At 34.4% G+C, this 19,991-nt stretch overlaps 1 protein-coding gene across 1 annotated transcript in view; it reads right to left on the reverse strand.

Moving 5' to 3' along the window:
- Lama2 (laminin subunit alpha 2) overlaps positions 1-19,991 on the reverse strand; it is a 555,405-nt gene that overhangs the window by 150,292 nt on the left and 385,122 nt on the right. The window contains exons 30-32 of the mRNA XM_077801650.1: positions 19,644-19,768; positions 13,261-13,347; positions 9,113-9,306 (exon numbers count right to left, since the gene is read on the reverse strand). Of these exons, the coding sequence (XP_077657776.1) occupies positions 9,113-9,306; positions 13,261-13,347; positions 19,644-19,768 (406 nt within the window). The remainder of the gene's footprint in view (positions 1-9,112; positions 9,307-13,260; positions 13,348-19,643; positions 19,769-19,991) is intronic.

Here is a 19,991-nt window from a genome sequence, read left to right on the forward strand (position 1 = left end):
TGAAAATCAAGAAAATATTTTGGTCTAAGAATGGCTAAGGATGGCATGTAAACAAGTTCCTGAGAAGGTGAGACTGGGGACAGAATGTTCAAGTGAGAGAGGGGAAGGATACTGGTCACATAGAAGACTTCTGAATGTGAGGGTGACATGTTTGATAGGAAATGGTGAACCACACAGATTGCAAAGAACAGAGGAACAGGATAAAAAGAATAATCACAGAAAAAAAAAAACTGTGTTATGATTTGAGGACAGAGACCACCTGAAATCAGGGATGACTGTTGTGATGGCTGTACTGGGCTCCATCATGCAATAATGACCCAGTGAAGAGACACTTACTTAGAGCAACAGAAGAGAAGAAGATAGGTCTAAAGTACCACCAGGCAAGAAAGACCACATCTAGGTTACTGACAAGATCAAGGTGATTCTGATTTCTGTAGCAGGTTATAAATGATTACATCTTTGCTGCAGCTTCTGTTAAAAGGTAACTTTACTTCTCTTTCCTCCAATCTTCTTTGGCTTTGCCACATACTCTGATCCACAGAATAGACAGAGGAATACATGTACCTTCTAAGCCTCAGTCTCAAGGTGTTAGTGATTTTTGCTTTCATATTCTTGGAACCTGGTTACTTTGAGGACAACCCTGGGCAAGAGCAAGGATATAACATGAGACAGAGAGGGGCATGCCCAACTTGCCACCAGCTGAGTCCCCACCCTGTGGTTGGGGTCATTCCAGATACCTCCAGGCATGGCAACAAAAGTCCTGTCTTACTGACCCCAGCCCAAATTGCCAACCTATAGAATCGTGAGGCTACGCTGTATATAGTTGGCATTGTACATTTCAGATTGGCAGCAATAACTAATATACATTCCTAAGTTTTGCTGCTATAATTCAGAGTATGGATTCAAATGAAAGACTTTGACTTTGCAATTCACAAGTTAAAAGCAAGCATTTGTAGCAATTCTTAATATTATTAAGAATTATGGAAAACATGAAGTTTCCCTTTCCATGGAGCCCAAACAAATTCTACTTATTTCTAGTGAGGCTGTATTTTTGGAAGATAATCCCAGGATAGAAGCAAGTAATTTGCTCTTTTCAGCTTCAAGATCCCAAAGGGTATTTGATAATATGATATCTCACCATGCTTTTTAGGGTAGAATGTTCTTCAGGAATCCTGTGGTAGTCCTTTCTGTAATTTATTTATAATGTATTACTCATCTATTTCCAAAAAGGAATTGAGTTGGCTTGTTGATAATAATATAGCTAGAGGCTCCTTATTGTATGATTCTAGAAATTGCCAGGGAAAGTACCCACAGTTTGCTTAGTTTTTATTTGACATAAGAATAAACCAGGAGCTGGAATGGAAAACTAGATCTGATTTACTGTGATCTACTACAGAGTAAATTGCTGAGCTAGAATGCCAAGAGGCATGATGAATACTGATTTTTCTCTCATTTATTCTAGCCTCTGCCCATCTGCTTTAGTTCCTCATCTTCAGTTGCTAAAATGAAAATGTATTTAATTGCTCTTTCAAGGACTCATACATTCCATTTTATGTTTCTGTATACAAAGGTCTATTATTATCCCATGTCTTATGGTTTTTGTGTTTGCTTTTGGGAGAACAAAGTTACAAGCACATTTCCATAAGTGAAAGGTAAGTTTTATAGTATGCTCCAAGTAATATACTAACATCTGTCTCAATGGGTCAGAAAGACTTATGAAAATTATAGCCATGGAGATTTTTTTCAAAGCTTCTGTACAAGTCTAGTACACTCAGTTATAAGGTAAACACACCAGGAATTGTGCCCTTTGCTGTCTTTTTTTCTGACACAAAATATTTCACTTATACCATGAGCTACTTTTCTTTGCCCTCAAAACTCTGAAGTGTCTGCCAATAGACACTGGAAATGGGATGCAATTTAAAAATGAATTTAACTCACTATGATGGGAAGATCTGAAGAGTGTACAGAGATGAGGAATATTCACATTCTGTAAACAATTGCTCTTTGATAAGGGTGCAGTGTAAATTAACACCTGTCTCATAATCAGGACCCCAAATAACCTCACCAAACAATTTTCCTAATTCAGCAATACAGATAAGATTATAAAGTGAGATCCTACCTAAAATGCATGAGAGCAAAAGCAAATATTTCAAGACTATCATTATATTTTACATGACTAAATGTTTCCAAGGCTTTGCCTATAAAAGTGTCAGAATAAATTTGTGTCTAATATTAACAAATGCAGTACTAAATTCAGATCGTTATAGCTGGGCACTTGTAAGGGGCAAATCATGCAGCCAATATTACAGATCTTTCTGTTAGCAATTAGTACAAAATATTGCATTTCTACCAGAGTCCCCCATGCATAATAATGACTGGCTTACTGTCACAAAAATTCACAAACTGCATTCATGCCAAAGAAGCTGAGGCTGAAATGAGTACACTGAGCATTTCAGAAAAGGCTAAACCCCTTTGCCAATTTTAGATAAAGATATATAAATTATATGTTCTATTCAACTAAGAATAATGGAGTAAATATACATTCTGACAAAAGATAAAATTTATGTGTTAATGTGCATATTTTAAATTAATCCTTCTAGAAGAATAGCATTGATAGTTCCCCTTTGTCTGGATTTTATATTTCTCTCTTTTTCCCTTGACCTCTTCAAGAATAAAATTTTAGATTAACATAAATTTAGGGCTTATTAAAATGGATCCAGTTATTTTATATCATTTATAAATAAATGTATAAAAAAACTGGTCCAGACTCATTAAGAAGGCATTCTATCTGTTAGGTTTGACAAGAGGAAAAGGTAATCTGTAGGTTTTAGATGAGACTGATAAATCTGTGTGCCAAGTAGTAAAATATACATATATATAATACATAAACTAAATCAGAGTCTATAAGAAAAACAATGATTCAGAGATGGTTCAGAGATGGTATAACTTTTCAAAAACCAAATGAAAACTTTGAAAATTTGAAAGTACTATAAATAATAATGAGATTATAGCTTTTGTCTACACAATATTCACTATATGACAGGTAATGTATCATGTTTGCTATCATCTCATCTAATTCTCACAATAGTTCTATTAGGTAAGTACTATTAATATACTTTTTTATAGATAAGAAAAATAGTCGCAATTAGGCTGTTTATGAATCTATAAATAATGCATGTGCAGAACTTAAAGAAAAGAAAAATGTAAACTGGTCATAAAAGTGATTTTCTGTGACTTGAAGAATCTATAATTAGTGATAATTATATAAAACTGGAATTCAGCCTAAATGAAGGAAAATATTGTATTAGAAACAGATGAGTTGCACCAAACATCATGTCTTTGAAAAAAATGGCCACTGAATAACAATGATAGTAATAATTGTTAGGATTTATAAACCATTTAGTATGCTTAGACATTTCAAATATATGCCTATATATAGTATTTTATTTCTATTTTACAGATGTTAAAATAAGGTTTTGAACAATTAGCTAATTTGATGTCACACATCTTTTATGAGATGGACTAGAAATCAAACCTTCTACACCATTTTATTTTATTCTTTTTGATACCAAGAATTGAACTCAGGGGCACTTGACCAGTGAACCAGATTCCCTGCCCTATTTTGTATTTTATTTAGAGACAGGGTCTCACCGAGTTGCTTAGCACCTCGCTGAGGTTGGCTTTGAACTCGTGATCCTCCTGTTTCAGCCTCTGGAGCTGCTGGCATTATAGGTATTCACCACCGTGCCCAGCTCTAAGCCATTTTATAAAAGCAAAATTCTGTACAATAGAGAATTGTCTGTTTGGGGGGTGCCACAAAAAGGAGAAAGATTAGACTATCTTTTAATATATCTAATTTTAAAATCATGTACTTGTAATATTCTTTGAAGTCAATAAAGCTTTAGTGCCTAGCCAGAAAAGAAATCAATGAAGAATTCACTTTATCTTTAAAAGCTTCACTGAAAAAAAAAAGGAATAGTGATCATGCTTTTCCATATGTCAATTCAACATGCAACTCCTTAATCTGTTAACAGAACAGTTTGCTCAATGTGGTGTGCAAATCACTGAGACTCTCCCTCAATGACTAGAAAACTTATCCAGAATCAAAGTGACAGTTACTGCTCCACACACTGGTCCCCTGGATCTGTGCTAAGAAGGTTGGTGACAAGAAATTCAAGCATCTTTTACTAATGAAACAGATGAGTAGATGGTACAAAACAAGGGAAACAGAAGTGGTTTTAATGGATTGCCAACACCTGGATTTGAACAGCATGCCATGGTTCAGAGTTCCAAAAGGCTCTAGTGGACACATTGGCCTTGGAAAGGAACTTGGACACTAAAGTGGGGGTAGAGATAGGGTGATCTTCAGGGTGCTGGGATGGAGGGCAATGACATACAAAGTCATAGATTTTAAAATTGCCTTTGGAGATCAGTTGATGTTTTTTCACATTTTAAAACAGAAAATCCTGTTTTCTTTACAGTGATAACAATATTCTACTTTTTTGAGCCTAATTCTTTGCATAGAAAACAATCACTGTCAATATTAATCAAGTTTGATTATATTGGATAAACAATGCTCTGGTGATAATAAGAGCCTTTGTATTATTATGGTAAGATCCTTGGTGGTAACTGGCTGTTAAAAATAATAATCTTGACAGTGTCTCTGTGGATCAGTATCAAGGACACTTCATGATAGAGTTTTTACATTAGCTAGCAAAGCTTTTTTCTATATTTTAAATAAACTGTGACTATAAATAATAAAAAACTGATATACTCTACAGTGATTAAAAATAGTAAGTATCAACTTGATATTTATTAAATGCTATTTCAAGCACTTTTTGTGGCACAACATCTTGCCAATAGCTACTTATTTTATCTTTTGGTTTTCTGGGAGATTTATCTATTTTACTATGCCATTCACAATCTATTTTAAACATCATATGAGTTACTCTGTCAACTATGCATCTGAGGAAAATAGGACATGAACAAGTCCAAGTTTTTCACAATATAAAACTTTACTACTGAATAAATAATGACTTTCTTGATCATTCTCAAATTTCAGAAGGGCAGGTAATTGTAAAATGAAATGTCAATTATGAATGAGGGTTGAAAGAGGAGGATGGATTTTTGTAACTTACTAAGGAGAAAGCCAACTTTGGGAAATCCAATGAATTATCTATTCAGATCTCACTAACATATGTAAGTGAAGAACTCCTTGTAATAATAAAGAACTCCCCAAAATAATTCCTACAAAAAGAAAAAAAGCTCTGAAGTTAGTCTGGGTACATGGCTAGTGTGCCTTTTTTCCTACAAAGGGGACAGTCTACTTGACAATTTCTGATGAATAAGCATCTATTATAAATATTTTATAAGTCTTTTATAACTTAGTGAAGAGACACACGATGTTTAACAGAAAAAAATATGACCTTATTGGCCTTGGATAAATTTAAAAGTTTTTTTTTAATGTATCTGTAGTCCATTTTATTTTTATTTTTTATTCAGGTAAAATGGATTATTAGATGAGAAGAAATAAATGAATAAAAGACTGACTTCATTAATGCTGAATATATCAGGTAAACCATGTTAGTTTTCTGCATTTTGCATCAGGAGCCAGCGGAGAGTTTAAAAAAATAAGATTTACAAACCACCTATGGTCAAACAGTAGCTCTGTTAAAAAGTAACAGTGAACCTTCAGAAAGTGATTTGTGTTGGTCAGCTTCCCATCATTATAATGAAATATCTGAGACAATTAACAAATAAAGAGAAAAGGTTTATCTACGCTCACATTTTTGGTGCTTCCAGTACAAGATTAGCATATTCATTGCTTTGGGCCTCTGGTAGACATTTCTGATGGCAAAGTCTGAGAGTGGTTGGTGGAGCAAACAGCTCACCCACGGTAGACAGTAAAAAAGAGAAGAAGGGACTAGGGTCCCACAGTCTCCTTTGAGGGCAGACCCCCAGTTACCAAAGGACTTCTCATAAGGCCCTACCTTCTTAATTTCACCACTTCTCAATAGAGCCACCTTGGGGACCAAGTCTTCAACACATTGACCTTTAGGGGGCACTTATCCAAATCATAATATGGCTTAAACTGCCTAAATTTAACTTTCTTATCCCACAATGGTGATTATAATGTCTAGGGATACGGCAAGAATTAAAAGAGCTGCATATGAAGCAATTAACATGGTGCCTGGCAAAAGATCAGCTCTCAAAGTGAGCCTTTAAAAATTATGATTATGATGATCTTGTTTTTGGTAGAGGGGATTCTTAGGAGACTGCCTAGTACCTGCAGGTGAATATTGCTTATTTAAGGCCAGGTGCTATTCTGCTTGGTGGAGCTGATCACCTTGGTGTGGCTGGATTTGACTCACTAATTGTGTGACACTGAGGTGTAAATACTTCCCACGATGGACACGGACTATTTGTTTAAACTCGTCAGAATATTGGAAATCTCACATATAAAAAACCTATGTCCCACAGGAAATTCCATGTTGAATTCAGTAAAATTCTAGCTTACTCACTCTCAACTGGCCTTGGTGGTGATAAGTCTCTCTGGCAAAGCTGGGTGGTCAAAGGAAACTCTTCTATGACTTTTGTATTTGTTCTGTACTGTCCAGTCTTTCAGCAGAATTTTATATCTTTTATTATATAAGACTTTATTTTATGGTGCATATGCAGATTCTTTCCACCAACAGGTAGCTTGCCTGAGATAATATAATGAACATGCCTAGGTCATTAATTGTGCATTTAAAAAAAATACAAACTCTTGTTATGGGCCAATTTAAAGTGTGTTTCCTAGAGAATCAACTATAGAGAACAAATTTAACTCTTCTACAAAATATGCTACCACCCTATATGAGTGCTTGTTTTTGTAACAGGAGAAGCTTTCATTTTCTACAGTCAGCACCACATTAAGAACCAGCACCACAATCACTTCTCTTGCTACACATCTCTACTTTTGCCCTCACCAGGCTCCCTCCCCAAGCTTTCACCCCTGGGCCTTATGTAATCCCAGGATGATCACATGTGATAAAACAGGCCCTGCAGATCCAACAAGCCAGCAGAATCTATGCTTTGGCCCCTTGATCTAATTTAGCTTGAGGATACAAAAATGTCTTACAAAGAGAATTGAGAATAAGTCAGAGTTTTGTCCTCACTTGTACCTTGTTAAGTCATTTAAAAAGTAGGTGTAGAAACTGAGTCCTGGGGAAGACTAATGTGATAGAACTATGGCACATTGTTCTAAAATTGAAGAAAATTCTAAAAGACAGGAAGGAAAGTCTAACGATATTCTGTGTGGCAACTCTTAAGAGTTCACCTAATGAAGGGCGAAGAGGAAATGTTCTACAAGTCAGCAGACATCACCAAAGCTTAAGGAAGGCAGCGTAAGGAACACCTATATATCATAATTACAAACTTCAGTAAAGATTTAATATAAAAATCAACCCTGTAATTTAGCATTTTATAGAAGAAAATTCATGAGTTAATCAAGAAGAATGAATATTCCAGAATATTTAAATTTCCAGGACATGGCAACTGAAGTGAATACCATGTATATAGAGCAGGTGTGAATGCATTTCCCTGTGGGATAAAAATAACAAAGGAAAGCATTGTAAGGCTGTGTAACTTTGTAAGTGGAAGATTGACTCTTTTGTTAACCTCCAATGGGACACCTGGAGATTAAAAATCCATATGTGATAGGAATAAGATTTTTTTTAGGATTATTTTATTAAAAATGTAAATAAGGTACCTGTCATTAATAGAAACAGAACTTAAAGTCATTGCTGATGAGTAGAATGCTATTACACTTTCAAATAAATGTTCAGAAAAATAATTCATTATTTTATCTTTCCTAGATTTTAATGTCATATTTGCATTAGAAATATCTACATATTATCTAGTTAATTATATTCATACTAATAATTCAACTTGAAAACAGTATAGAATATTTAGTAGTACACTCTTTAATTATCATTAGAATATATCTTTATACTTGGAAAGAGTGACTATGTATATACCAATAACTGGATACGATAATATTGATGTATATTATTATACTACAATTTATCTCTTCTCTCCTGTCCACTTTCACATTTATTTTTACTTGAAAAATAATATTTTTCATTAAATATAGTTGAAATACAAAGAAAATATTTAAAAGCTTATCTACCCAAACACAGGCAGTCTTAAGTTTTGGCATATTTTTAAATCCAGCCTTAGCTTTTGAGGTAACTCTTATAAAACCAGTGTACAAACAAAAATTTTTCTAATTAAAACGCTATTGATACAAAGACACATGTAAGATGTTAAAACAAAAAACACTGGCATGCACAAATGCATTTAAAAAGGTAAATGGTGAAGTAAAAGGTGTTAAAACAAATTTCCTTAAGGAAAAGTATATCACCGTATAACATTCCCTTCTTAAATTTTTAAATAACCTATTTTAGATTAGAATTTTCAGAAAATCCAAGAACTATATTTAACTACTCATTTCAATGTATTTTCAATATGGCACTACTGAATTCAGAATCAGTTAAAGGAAGGAAAGAGAGAGACAGCAAACTGCTCTCCATTTAGTGTATGTGTGAGTAAAAATATTTAAATACTTGAGTTCATGCTCCCAGGTTTTGTAGTTCAAGAGAAAGTTACAAAGCAATATGCCTATAGATTTCCATAAAATCTGGAAAAATAAAAATCAGTTATAATTCAAGGCTTAAAGTACCTGCCTAGTTGATTACAAATTCAGAAGGATTCCAAAAAATTTAATATACTCAGATCTTTAATCTGTCACAAAGGCAATGCCAACTTTAGAAAAAAAACTATAAACCCTGAGATGAACAAAATAAATAAATAAAATTTGTCTCCAGGAACTTTGTTGTGGGTCTTCAATGAGAGGACCAAAGCATGCTGGGGATTTTCTCAGCTATTCATGGCTCAGCAGGATGGAGTCAAAACCAACAGGCCAAAAGCAGGAGGTGAATAGATAGTGTCAGAACCAATGGAGAGGAGACATTGGTATTGCAAACAAGAAAAAAGTTCATCTTTCTCATTTGAAATGAGACAGAAGGGGAAGCCCAGGTCCTATTGCTTAACACTTAGTTAGTATACGTACAAACACACTCGGAGCCCTCGCGTGCATGCCAGTGTTTGCAGCCATCACACTTCCTTCCCGTGGCTCCAGGGCGGCATGTGCAGAGTCCTGCGACTGGGTCACAGGGGACAGGCAGTGAGCCATAGGGGTCACACTCACATTCTTGGCAGGAGCCTCCAGGGCTGCTTGGACTGCCAGTGTAGCCAGGGGCACACCTGGATTTAAACAGTGACAAAGCAAAGGTTAGGCAAGTCACATCTCTAAATTATTTGTTTGAGTGTGTGTGTGTATGTGTGTGTGTGTGTGTGTGTGTGTGTGTCTATTTGTTTCATTTTTAAATGAAGCAAAATTGGTATCAAGAGTCAAAATTGGTATCAAGATCAGGAGTCAGCAATCCTTTCCTATAAAGGGCCAGATAGAACATTTTGTGCTTTATAAGCCAAAGACAAAGTCAAGTTTATGCACTGAGAAAGAAAATTTCAAAGTTTCTTCAAGTTGGTAGAATTCAAACCATAGTAATATCAACAATAATAGAGTATAAATTATTTCATAATACAAATCTACTAAAGAGAATAACTAGAAGTCTTTGACATATTAAATTTAAGTTAAATGGAGTTCAGATTTAGTGCTTTCAAATCATCACATGATTGTAAATGTTTACCTGAGGCAGTATGGTTCTTGGATTAAATGGCAAAGAGAATCAGGCAAGGGCTGAATTTGGCCCATGGGCTGTAGTTTGCCTACTGCAGCTCTAGTTAATAAACTTTTCTTAAAAGTTTCTTTTAAAGTTTCTTGGCAATAAGCAAATTGGATTTTCTATTGAATTCTATTGGTGTTTCTTTTTTTACCACACTTTTTCCAAGATGATATTCATTAGGTACCTGGGAAAATGGGTTCATGTTGAGCAAATCAAACACATAGCATTGACTTAAGAAATTAAAAATGAAATCAGATTGTGTGAACCCCAAATGCCATCCCCTCATCAACTTTCCCCCCAATCCATGAATCTATTCATCTGAGTATATACCAACATGCACTATGATACTGCAGCTTTACAAGATGCTAGCAAAGTCATATGTTTCTGCTGTGCTCAGGACAATCTCAGATTACCTGTTGTCCTGGCTAAATTATTAAAAAATACTTCCTTTTCCTCGTTAGAGTGCAATATATTATATATATGGTCAGTGTAAATATAACTAACAGTCAGATTTTTTTTTTTTTTTTTGTACTGGAGATTGAACCCAGAGGCACTTAACCACTGAGCAACATTCCCAGCCATTTTTATTTTTTATTTTGAGAAAGTCTCACTCAAAAGTCAGGATTTTTGTTCAACATGTAAGTAAGAAAAGGTCAGAGATAGTAGGCGGTTGGAGCCAAAGGTATAAATACTAATTGGATAATTCTAGACCATTTTTAGTAGCTTGGGACTATGAAAACTTGCACAGCTGATTCTTTTTTAAAAATATTTATTTTTTAGAAGTAGTTGGAAACAATATCTTTATATTGTTTATTTATTTTTATATGGTCCTGAGGATCCAACCCAGGGCCTTGCACGTGCTAGAAGAGCAATCTACCACTGAGCCACAACCCCAGCCCTGCATAGCTGATTCTAAAAGTTCATTCATCCTGTGCTAGTTAGAAAAGGTGAAGGATAAACTATTTGTAACATTAGGCTTTCAGACATTTATGCTTTTGATTGTCATTTTCTTTCCACTATAAGATAACAAATGCTTAATAAAAATATTATTTAAATAAGTCCACTTAAATTGTTTCTTAACATTTGCAGGTAAAATAATTGTATTCTAAGCAGGTTCAGACTGTGTAAATCTTCAAAGAATTTATGACAAAAGTAATGAGGATAAAGCTTGGGAAGGGTTTCTACATTACAGGGACACTCAAGAAATTTAGACACTTTAAGAGTTGAGTTAAGTTTGAGCAGGTCTTAAGGTGATTTAAATGATTTAAGATGCTCTCAGAAGTGGGATGAGTTTATTTGGAAGGTTACAATAAAAATTTAACCAAGACCTTTGGTTTAATTTAGCTGAATAGAAGCAATTTTTCAGGGAAATATAACTGATCATTTATATGTTAGAGATGATAAATGCAAAGCTTTAACAACATTCAAGAATTGCAAAAACAATTCATACCATTCACATTTGATAGTATATGATCCTGCTCATCTTATATGCTGTATGAACTGTCAACTCTTATTCATTAAATATTAATGGATTTTAGAAATGGATTTCTGTAATCACTCTGCTTTAAGATAATACTTATCATCATGGTATACCTTTCCAGTCTTTTCTATCTATACACATGCTTTTGTCTGTAGTGGTGATTCCAATTTATGAATGCAGCTTATTATTGCAGATAATTGTGTTGGTGTGGAAGAATGCTTTCATTTACCACCCTGCTGGTGATTACAAGGGCATGAACTGAATATCAGCCTAAGCATCAAAACTAAAGCACCCTGGTGGAGAGAGAAAATATATACCTTTATCATCTATAATCTACATACAAATAATGTATGTATTTTCAAAACAAATGAAAATAGTTTTGGATTTTATATTACAAGTTGTTTAATTGCTACTAATTTTGGTTGGCATGGAAATTGTGAATGCACTGTTATACATATGCAAGTACAGAATATTGTAATTAGAGTAACCACATACAGATTTGTATTTCGAACTCTACCTTATGAACTTATACAAACTGCACTGGAATTTACAAAATTTAAGTCTAATTATTTAATTACCTTACTGTTGTCATTATTAATATAGACATTTCTGATTCTATATAAGAAGATTTTCTAAGTGAGTGATGATAAATATTATTTAATATTAGCTTATCTTTTTAAATTTTGATTTCAAAAGCTCCTAGGAGAATCCAGCAAAAAAAAAAAAATGAGTAAAGCAGGACATGGAAAAGAAAGACTCCAAACTATGATGTGATTACAATAAAGCTCCAGTGTTAGAGTGATTCCATAGAGCGTTCTGGATTATAAATAGCATCTTAAAATCTGTTCTGCTTTGAGACAAAGGAAAGGGACTCTTGTACTACTTCACTAGGTAGTTATTGACTTTGAGGCACAAGATGAAGATGAGATAAATTTCCAAGACTTTTTGTGACTCTGCTGGAGAGGAGGTTTTCATCTGGGTGCCTAGGCAAGGTGTCACACACATCACTGTCATACTGGCAGTGTTAAGTAGATAGAACATCAGCTATTCTTCTAAGACAGATGAGGAAATATGGGATCCATCTAGGTTGGTGGAACTAAACTAAGTTCATGAAGCTCTAGAAAACTTTTTATGCTGTCAATTCTGCTATAACCACTATGAGTTTTAATGGTCAATATTATTACTTTCTGTTATGTTAAAGATGCTAAAAGTGGTGGTGAAAAATTTGAATAGCTAGGATGTTAATATTATAGAAAATACGTATTGGGAAGATGTTAGTTACAATCTTACTTTATAGTCTGGAATTGTATTGCTTATTTTAACATTTGTTATATATTTAGAATTCAATTTAATATCTACACATTTGCCTTAGTAGATCCTATAAATTACTACTGTAAGAAGCAGCATGTAAATAACATTGTTTACTGTTGAATACGGGGAATGAACAGCATCTCATTGTTTGAATAGTATACTAATTAAAAATGCTGACACCATTTACATTCTGAGTTAGCCATATACTTGCCAATAAAGGGTCACTGGGATAAGAACAAATGATGTGTGTGCAGTTATCATTATAGTATTTTGAAGACAACAGTGAACTAAAATGAGAAATATGTAGCCAGTGAACTAAAATGAGAAATATGTAGCCAGGTTTTTATTATTGGACACTACTGATAAGCTTTTTAAAACCAATTTATTTGTTAGTATAAAATTTATAAAATAAATTTATAAAATTTGTGCCTATTTATACATTTATATCTCTATATATTTACTAAAACCTAAATTAGTTGTGAAATGATTTGGAGCTTTAAGGAAATCTAAAGTTAGATAGAAGTAAACTTTCTCCAGAAAAAGTCTAAAGATATAAAAATAGTTTTGTAAGCATCTAATTTAAACAACTAGAAAAAATGAAAATAATGAAATTATTGAAATATGGGCTTCTCTGTGGTGACCCTTAGCTATGTAACCTCCATGTGTCGTGACTGCTAGTACCTTTCACAGTATTGGCCTTCATATCCCCGTGGACAAGCTGTGCAGCGGTAATCATCAATGCCTTGGATGACGCAAGAAGGGCTGAAACTGAATCAGAAAAAGAAATATTATGAAAATATTTTTTTACTCATTTATTTCAAGGTGGTTGGTTCATATTTCTAAGGTAATGACAAAGGTCATATTTTAATCATTGGTAAAGTTCCTATTTAAGGGTAGGGTGTCACAAATGTTACTAATAATAGTAAATAAATCTTGGTTGGTGTTTGATGAATTACACTAAACATGTCAATATTTTGGAATTTCAATAATTACATAATAGCCATGAAAATATTAGGCAAAAGAGTCCCCTTGCTCACTAATCAAAAGATAAATTGGACTAGAATTTATGCATATCTCTCTGATAGAATAGGCATTGCTGAATGTCTCTCAGGTTAAAGTAAAGAAGAGGGCATAAAAGCTATATATACATATCGTGTGTGTATGTATGTGTGTGTGTGTGTGTGTGTGTGTATTTTTTTCTGAAAGCTCAGTTCAAATTACCCCTGGTACTTCAAACACATGAAGTATGAATAAACATTTCAGTTGTAATAAGTGCGCTTTTTCTAATTGACATCCAGATTCCAAACTACATATTACATTAAACACTAAGTAATGTGATTAGTATGAGCACAAGAAGAAAAGAAAGCCTTCTATAAGAAAATGAATACAATTTACTCATCATTTTACAGAATTTTCTAATTATTAGGTCTTCTATAACTTGTTTTCACTACAATGCTGGTAGGCCACAGCCTGTCTGCCTTGCTCCAGGATTTTTCTGGTTATCTTACTGTATAATAGAAAGACTTGAAGAGACTTGAAAACCAAACTGTATTATCATGTAGCTTTGAGTTGTTATAAACTTCTTTCAAACAGGAAAGTGCTACATTTCAATTGAATAAAACTATTTGATTCATTAGAAACTTAGGAAAAGAAAACTTATTTGTTGCAAAACATCAATGCTGGAAATACCGTTTTTCATTTTGGTTGATCTGCAAAACCACTTGATGCTAAAAAGGCAGTAATGACAGAGACAAAGGCCATGCTCTTTGGGTCAGGTGCCAATAGGACCCTATTTTAACTATCTTTTAATGCATTAAATCAATAGTATAAGAATGAATGATAAACTCTAACTTTCGCAAACTATGTAAACGAATGAATTTAGTACTAGCAAACTAATTATTCAAGACTATTTTTTTTTGTTTTCATGAAAAATAGAACCACAAACTCATAATTGACACAGTCTGTCAAGTGTTTAGCTCTTTAAGACTTGATGCCAAATGCATCTGTTTGTACATACACACACAAACTCATATACATATATAGGCCCAAGGAAATAGATTTTGGACATTTTAAGTGCAAACCTAGATTACATTCATTTACAGTAATATAATATTACCAAAAATAAAGTACTCAGAAAGTAAATAACTAGTGTGCTATAGAGGAATGAATGAAGCACCACATAGGAGTGTAGTAAATCTCCTTGGAGAGTGGATACCATCTTGGAATTACAGTACTCTGATGGATCGTGCTTTCTCCTTAAATCACATAAAAAGGCTTCTGAAGAAGGAAGTAGGAATCATAATTTGCCTGAGGTTAGAGTTGATTCTTTTTGTTCATACCTCCCTTGTCTGCTCTCAATTCTCATTTCATTGACAGAACCACTTAACAAGCCTTGTGTTTTTTTTTCTTGGTGACCACCCTTTACCTTTCCCTGTGGTGATTCCAAACTCCCTTCAACAGAATTTTTGACATTTACAGAGTCTCTTCCTGTGTCACTCTGTGTGGACTCTACAGAGAGGAACTGGCTCCCTAGAAACAACCTCCTTAGTTTTGATCCCAGTTCAGTTGTTTCTCCTTTTAATTTCCTTTGCTGGATCTACATCATGTCCTTGATCTCCTAATGAGCTTCCAAGTTCTGTTTTCAGATTTCTCCTCCTCTCTCCTTTCTTCTCTGACAATTTCATCCATTCTCAATGTCTTTACATATTGAATTTACATTGACAGATCTAAAACTGAGCCCCCTCTCCTCTAAAAAATATACCTGATTTTTCTATAATTATCTCCATCTTAGTCAAAGGTCATTCTGTGCTTCTATTTGCTATGCCAAAAACCACGGGGTCAACTTTGTCTTCTTATTTCTCTCACACGCCACATAAATTTTATCTGTAAATGTCACTGGTGCTACAATCAGAAATATCATCACTGCATTGTCCTGGACCAGCCCACCCCTTGCCATTGGAAGACAGTTTGCCTTCTGTGTGTTTAATTTTTATTTTTTATTTTTACATAACACAATACCTTTATTTGTTTATTTACTTACTTATTTATTTATGTGGTGCTGAGGATCAAACCCAGTGCCTCACACATGCAAGGTAGCCTCTCTACCACTGAGCCACAACCCCAGACCCTGACTTCTGTATCTTTAGTTACCCATTGGAGCTTGCTGATTTCATCATTGCCAACTCTCTTACTCATTTTCTCTACTCCTTTCCTGTTGACCTCTGCTGTCTGCTGGGCATGGGGCAGAAGGATCTGTCTCTGGGCCTGGGCATTTGCTTTACCTCTGGCTGGATGCTCTTCTTGCAAATATTCAAATGGTTTGCTCCATTGTTTCATTTGAGTCTCTACATAAACCCCATCTTTCTGTAGAGGTCACTGACCACCCTATGTAAAATTGTACTGCAGTCACTTTATATTCACCGAGGCTGCTTTATTTTTCACGGCAGTATTTGTCACCACCTGACATTACATTATCTATCTATTTATTTATTGTCTTACTTATGAAAAATGTAAGATCGGGGAGAGTAGGAAACTTGGATTATTCTGTTCACCTATCAATTCCCAGCATGAAGAACCATGTCTGGCATTGAGTTGTACCATCATTAAATATTTGTGAAGGTAGAAACACAATAGTATCTTTACCTTCAGTAAAGTTACAAGTGTATATCAGATGGACATATACAAATACAAGACAGGACATATGTATCTCTCTTATTCAGGATGTCAAGATGCAGTACTTACTACTTAGTGTTTAATTTCTGAAAGCCCTTTTGAATGAAGCAAAGATATGAGATAAAATGCATTAGTAGTAAATGAAAGTACAAAGAACATGCTCTGCTGTTCTGTGGGGGAAGTGGCACTTGAACTGGGCCTTTAAGAATGGATTAGATTCCACAGGAATCATCTCAGGGAATAGCAAGGACAAAGACTGTTGAGCATGTTCAGAAAAGAGCAGGAATCTCCAGACTTGGCATCATGAGAAAAGGAACAGAGGGCACTGAGCCTGGAATGGTGAGTCAGTGACCAATCTCCATTCCTTCCTACCCTTTGTTTCACTCAGCTGTACAAATCGAAGGCACTAAAATGAGAAATTGCAACCCATCCCACGTGTACCTGGAATCTTTTTTTTTATATATTGGGAAGATGTGCCTCTCTTCTTTGCCCTGGCTGATTTCTGTCTTTTGCCTTTTAATCCTTCTTTTTTCACCATATGTAGATATTTGAATTAGACTAGACATTCCAGGCTTTAGGTGATGGGTATTAGTGGGTCATGAAATCAGCTTAGTGGCTTTTGACTAAAACTTTTCCAAAAATGTGAGATAATAAAATGAAATAAATGGTTGGGCATATAATGTATCTTTTTGAGTATCTGCACACATGTCTTTGAATGCTAGGCTATAATATAAGAAAAAAGTATTTCTCACAATGATTTGATCAAGAAAGTTTGAAAGGCACTGGAATAAGCCACTTTCACTTGGTATTATGATTCTTTTAGGGTCCTTTGAATAGAGATTATACTTTAGTTACATAAATAATATAAGCTAAAAATAAAACAAATGAAAATGTACCATTGAATTGATTGTTCTAACCAACCAAAGTAATATTTTCCTTGTTATTATGAAGTTCGACATTTCTTAAAACTTCAAATTCAAGCTCTTGTGTCTTAATGACTGCTTCCATTCTTGCTGCTAGTTCATCTGCCACCACACTGAAGCTGTCTCATATGAGGGAGAAGCACTGGGTGTTTGTTGACTGATATTCCTCATTCCCTTGCTGTCTGCGACAACTGCCTGGATTCTTGTCTCCCTGCCTGTTCCTGCCTTGCCTCCCCATTTTCTTTAGTGATTCCCCACAAAGGAAGTCCTGTCTTTGCTTCTCTCCATGTGTTCTCCAGGGATACTATTAGCCAGGGCAACCTGATCTGACAAACTCATTTATTAACATATTTCTTCCTTCATCTGCTCCTGCAATTTTCAGATTCCTACTTCTTACAGATATTTGCATATTTCCATTCACACAGACTCTTAACATCAATTTAAACCTATTTAAAGTATAAATGGCCTTTCTTCTGTAGCACCTGTCTCCTAATTTTCCTATTTCAATTCATAGTTCCACCATTTGGGGGTCAACCTGGCTAAAGTCTTCAGCCTTCAACTCCTTTCTAGACCTCATCCCTCACATGGAGTTATCAATTCTACAGACCTATGTTTAACAATTTTCTCATATTCATTCCTTGTCTCCATTCTTGTTACTGTTCTAATTATCTTTTGTCCAGGTTACTGCATTAGCCCTTTAATTGGTCTCCCCGATTTTCTTTTTTGCCTGTTTCAATTCATTATGCTCAATTGTCTCATAATAGTCTTCCTCAAATGTGGCTCTGATCATATTAACCTTTTCTTAAAAATAAAAAAAACTTACAGTTTTTCATAATATATAAAATTAAAATTAATTTCTATAGTGGTATTTGAGAATTTCTATAATATGGCCTCTATTTTCTTGTTCATTTTCATCTGTAATTAAGAAATTCTATCCAAATTTCATGCTCCAAACTCTATTACTTACTAGCTTTTCAATATGCCTTGTACACTGTGTTTTCTAGGCTTCTGCTCATATAATTTCCTACCATTCCCAACAGTAAAAACCCTTCAGTCTACTATTGATGATCCCTTACACAATGACTACTTCTTTTAATGTGTTCTTGAAACTCCCCCAAATAATTACAGTGTTTTAAGCTTTTAAATTCTCTTAACATTTAAGTTGATGTCTCTTAAGACACATGTTTAATAAGGAGCAACCCCAGGAGATGGTAGCTTCTCCTTTATAGTCTCTGTAGCTTTTCTTATAGTGTATCCAAACAGAGAAAAATTAATTAACTATTGATTATTTTTTCTAATTCAAATGGTTCACATTTTAAGAAACAAGGGAATAAATAGCATCCCCTTATTTAAATATGAGTATCAGAGGGAGATTAGGAAAAGGGAAAGCAGAATAATATTATGTTTCATATACCTATCAATTCCTGCTTGCATGAAAATAAGATTATGCATATTATCCTCATCAGTAGCCAATGTATCCCAAAGTTTATATTTAACACCCTAAAAAGGCCTGGAATTATGGTCAACAAGGAAGAGAAGTTTTCAGAAGAAAAGGAAACAAGTTATACAAAAATGTTTTCAGAATATGCCTAAAGCTGAAATGTAGAGGCAAAGCAAACAGGCCCAGGTGGCATGGCAGCCACTTGGAATCTCTCTGTATCTGTTTTATGCTAGAGGCCAAGTGTCCAGAATTCTAATTCTGAACAAACTGATATACCTTTCTTTTTAAACCAACCAAATTCTTAAAGAAAAAATTTGAAGTGAATACTGAAGTCTATAAATCACTTATAGTATAGATTGTCTTACCAAAAGGATAAATTAAAACATCCAGGGTTTTCATCAATCTATAAACCAAAGCAGCATGTTCAGACAGCATCGAAATAAGATATTCCAGCATTTTTTCCCCCTTAGCTATGTTTCCATGGTACCAAGCTCAGACCGTCTTAACAGAAGGGGTGCTGTGATTCTGGCAGACATGGACTTTTTTGGGGGGGGGAGCATATCAATAAGTTGCCCTGCTTTCATTGTGCAATTTTTCAATTGTTTCCTTGATAATTAATTTCCAGCCTTAAATTTATCACACAAAAAGAATGGAAACAGCCACAAAAGTGATATAGTATGCAGTCAAGCTATCCTTCATAGCTGAGTTGATGGCAGAACTATATGCAAACACTAGAACTGTATATTTATACAACTATGCATACTTGTATATATGCCATTTATTTTATAATCAGAAATCATATTAATATTGGTACTTACATTTTAATTAATTATTAAACACTGGGACAGTGTTTTAAAGGACAAATGAGCCATAGAGTGTATATACCAACATTTTTCATGATTTTATGATTAGGAATATTTGTCTTGAGATTTTTATCTACATGGAAAAACAGTCGAATCTTAGACAGCCCATGTGCTAGACAGATGGCATTACTGATTGGGAAATATGGCTGTATTTCTCAATCTTACTTGTTGCTGGGAGAAATCAGAGGGCAAGCACATTGCTGACAGTCATTTGGCAATCCCTTGACAATGCCATAGTATCCAAGAGCACACCGTTCACAGAAATCACCAGTAGTGTGATGCTGACAATTCTGCAATAAAGGGAAAAGGATAAAACATTTATTTTTAATTAAATGAGAGTTAGAATGTAATTTATTGTACAGCTCCATCCCTATGAGTGTGTGTGTCTATGAACACACACAGACACACACACACACACACACACACAGAGTCTATCATTAATAGGAAACTCAGTTTTTGATATATTTTAAAGAAACTTTTATTTGAGAAACTAATACTATGCAATTTTAGCTA

This window comes from Urocitellus parryii, chromosome 8 (genome assembly GCF_045843805.1).
Source record: "Urocitellus parryii isolate mUroPar1 chromosome 8, mUroPar1.hap1, whole genome shotgun sequence".
Lineage (NCBI taxonomy): Eukaryota > Metazoa > Chordata > Mammalia > Rodentia > Sciuridae > Urocitellus > Urocitellus parryii.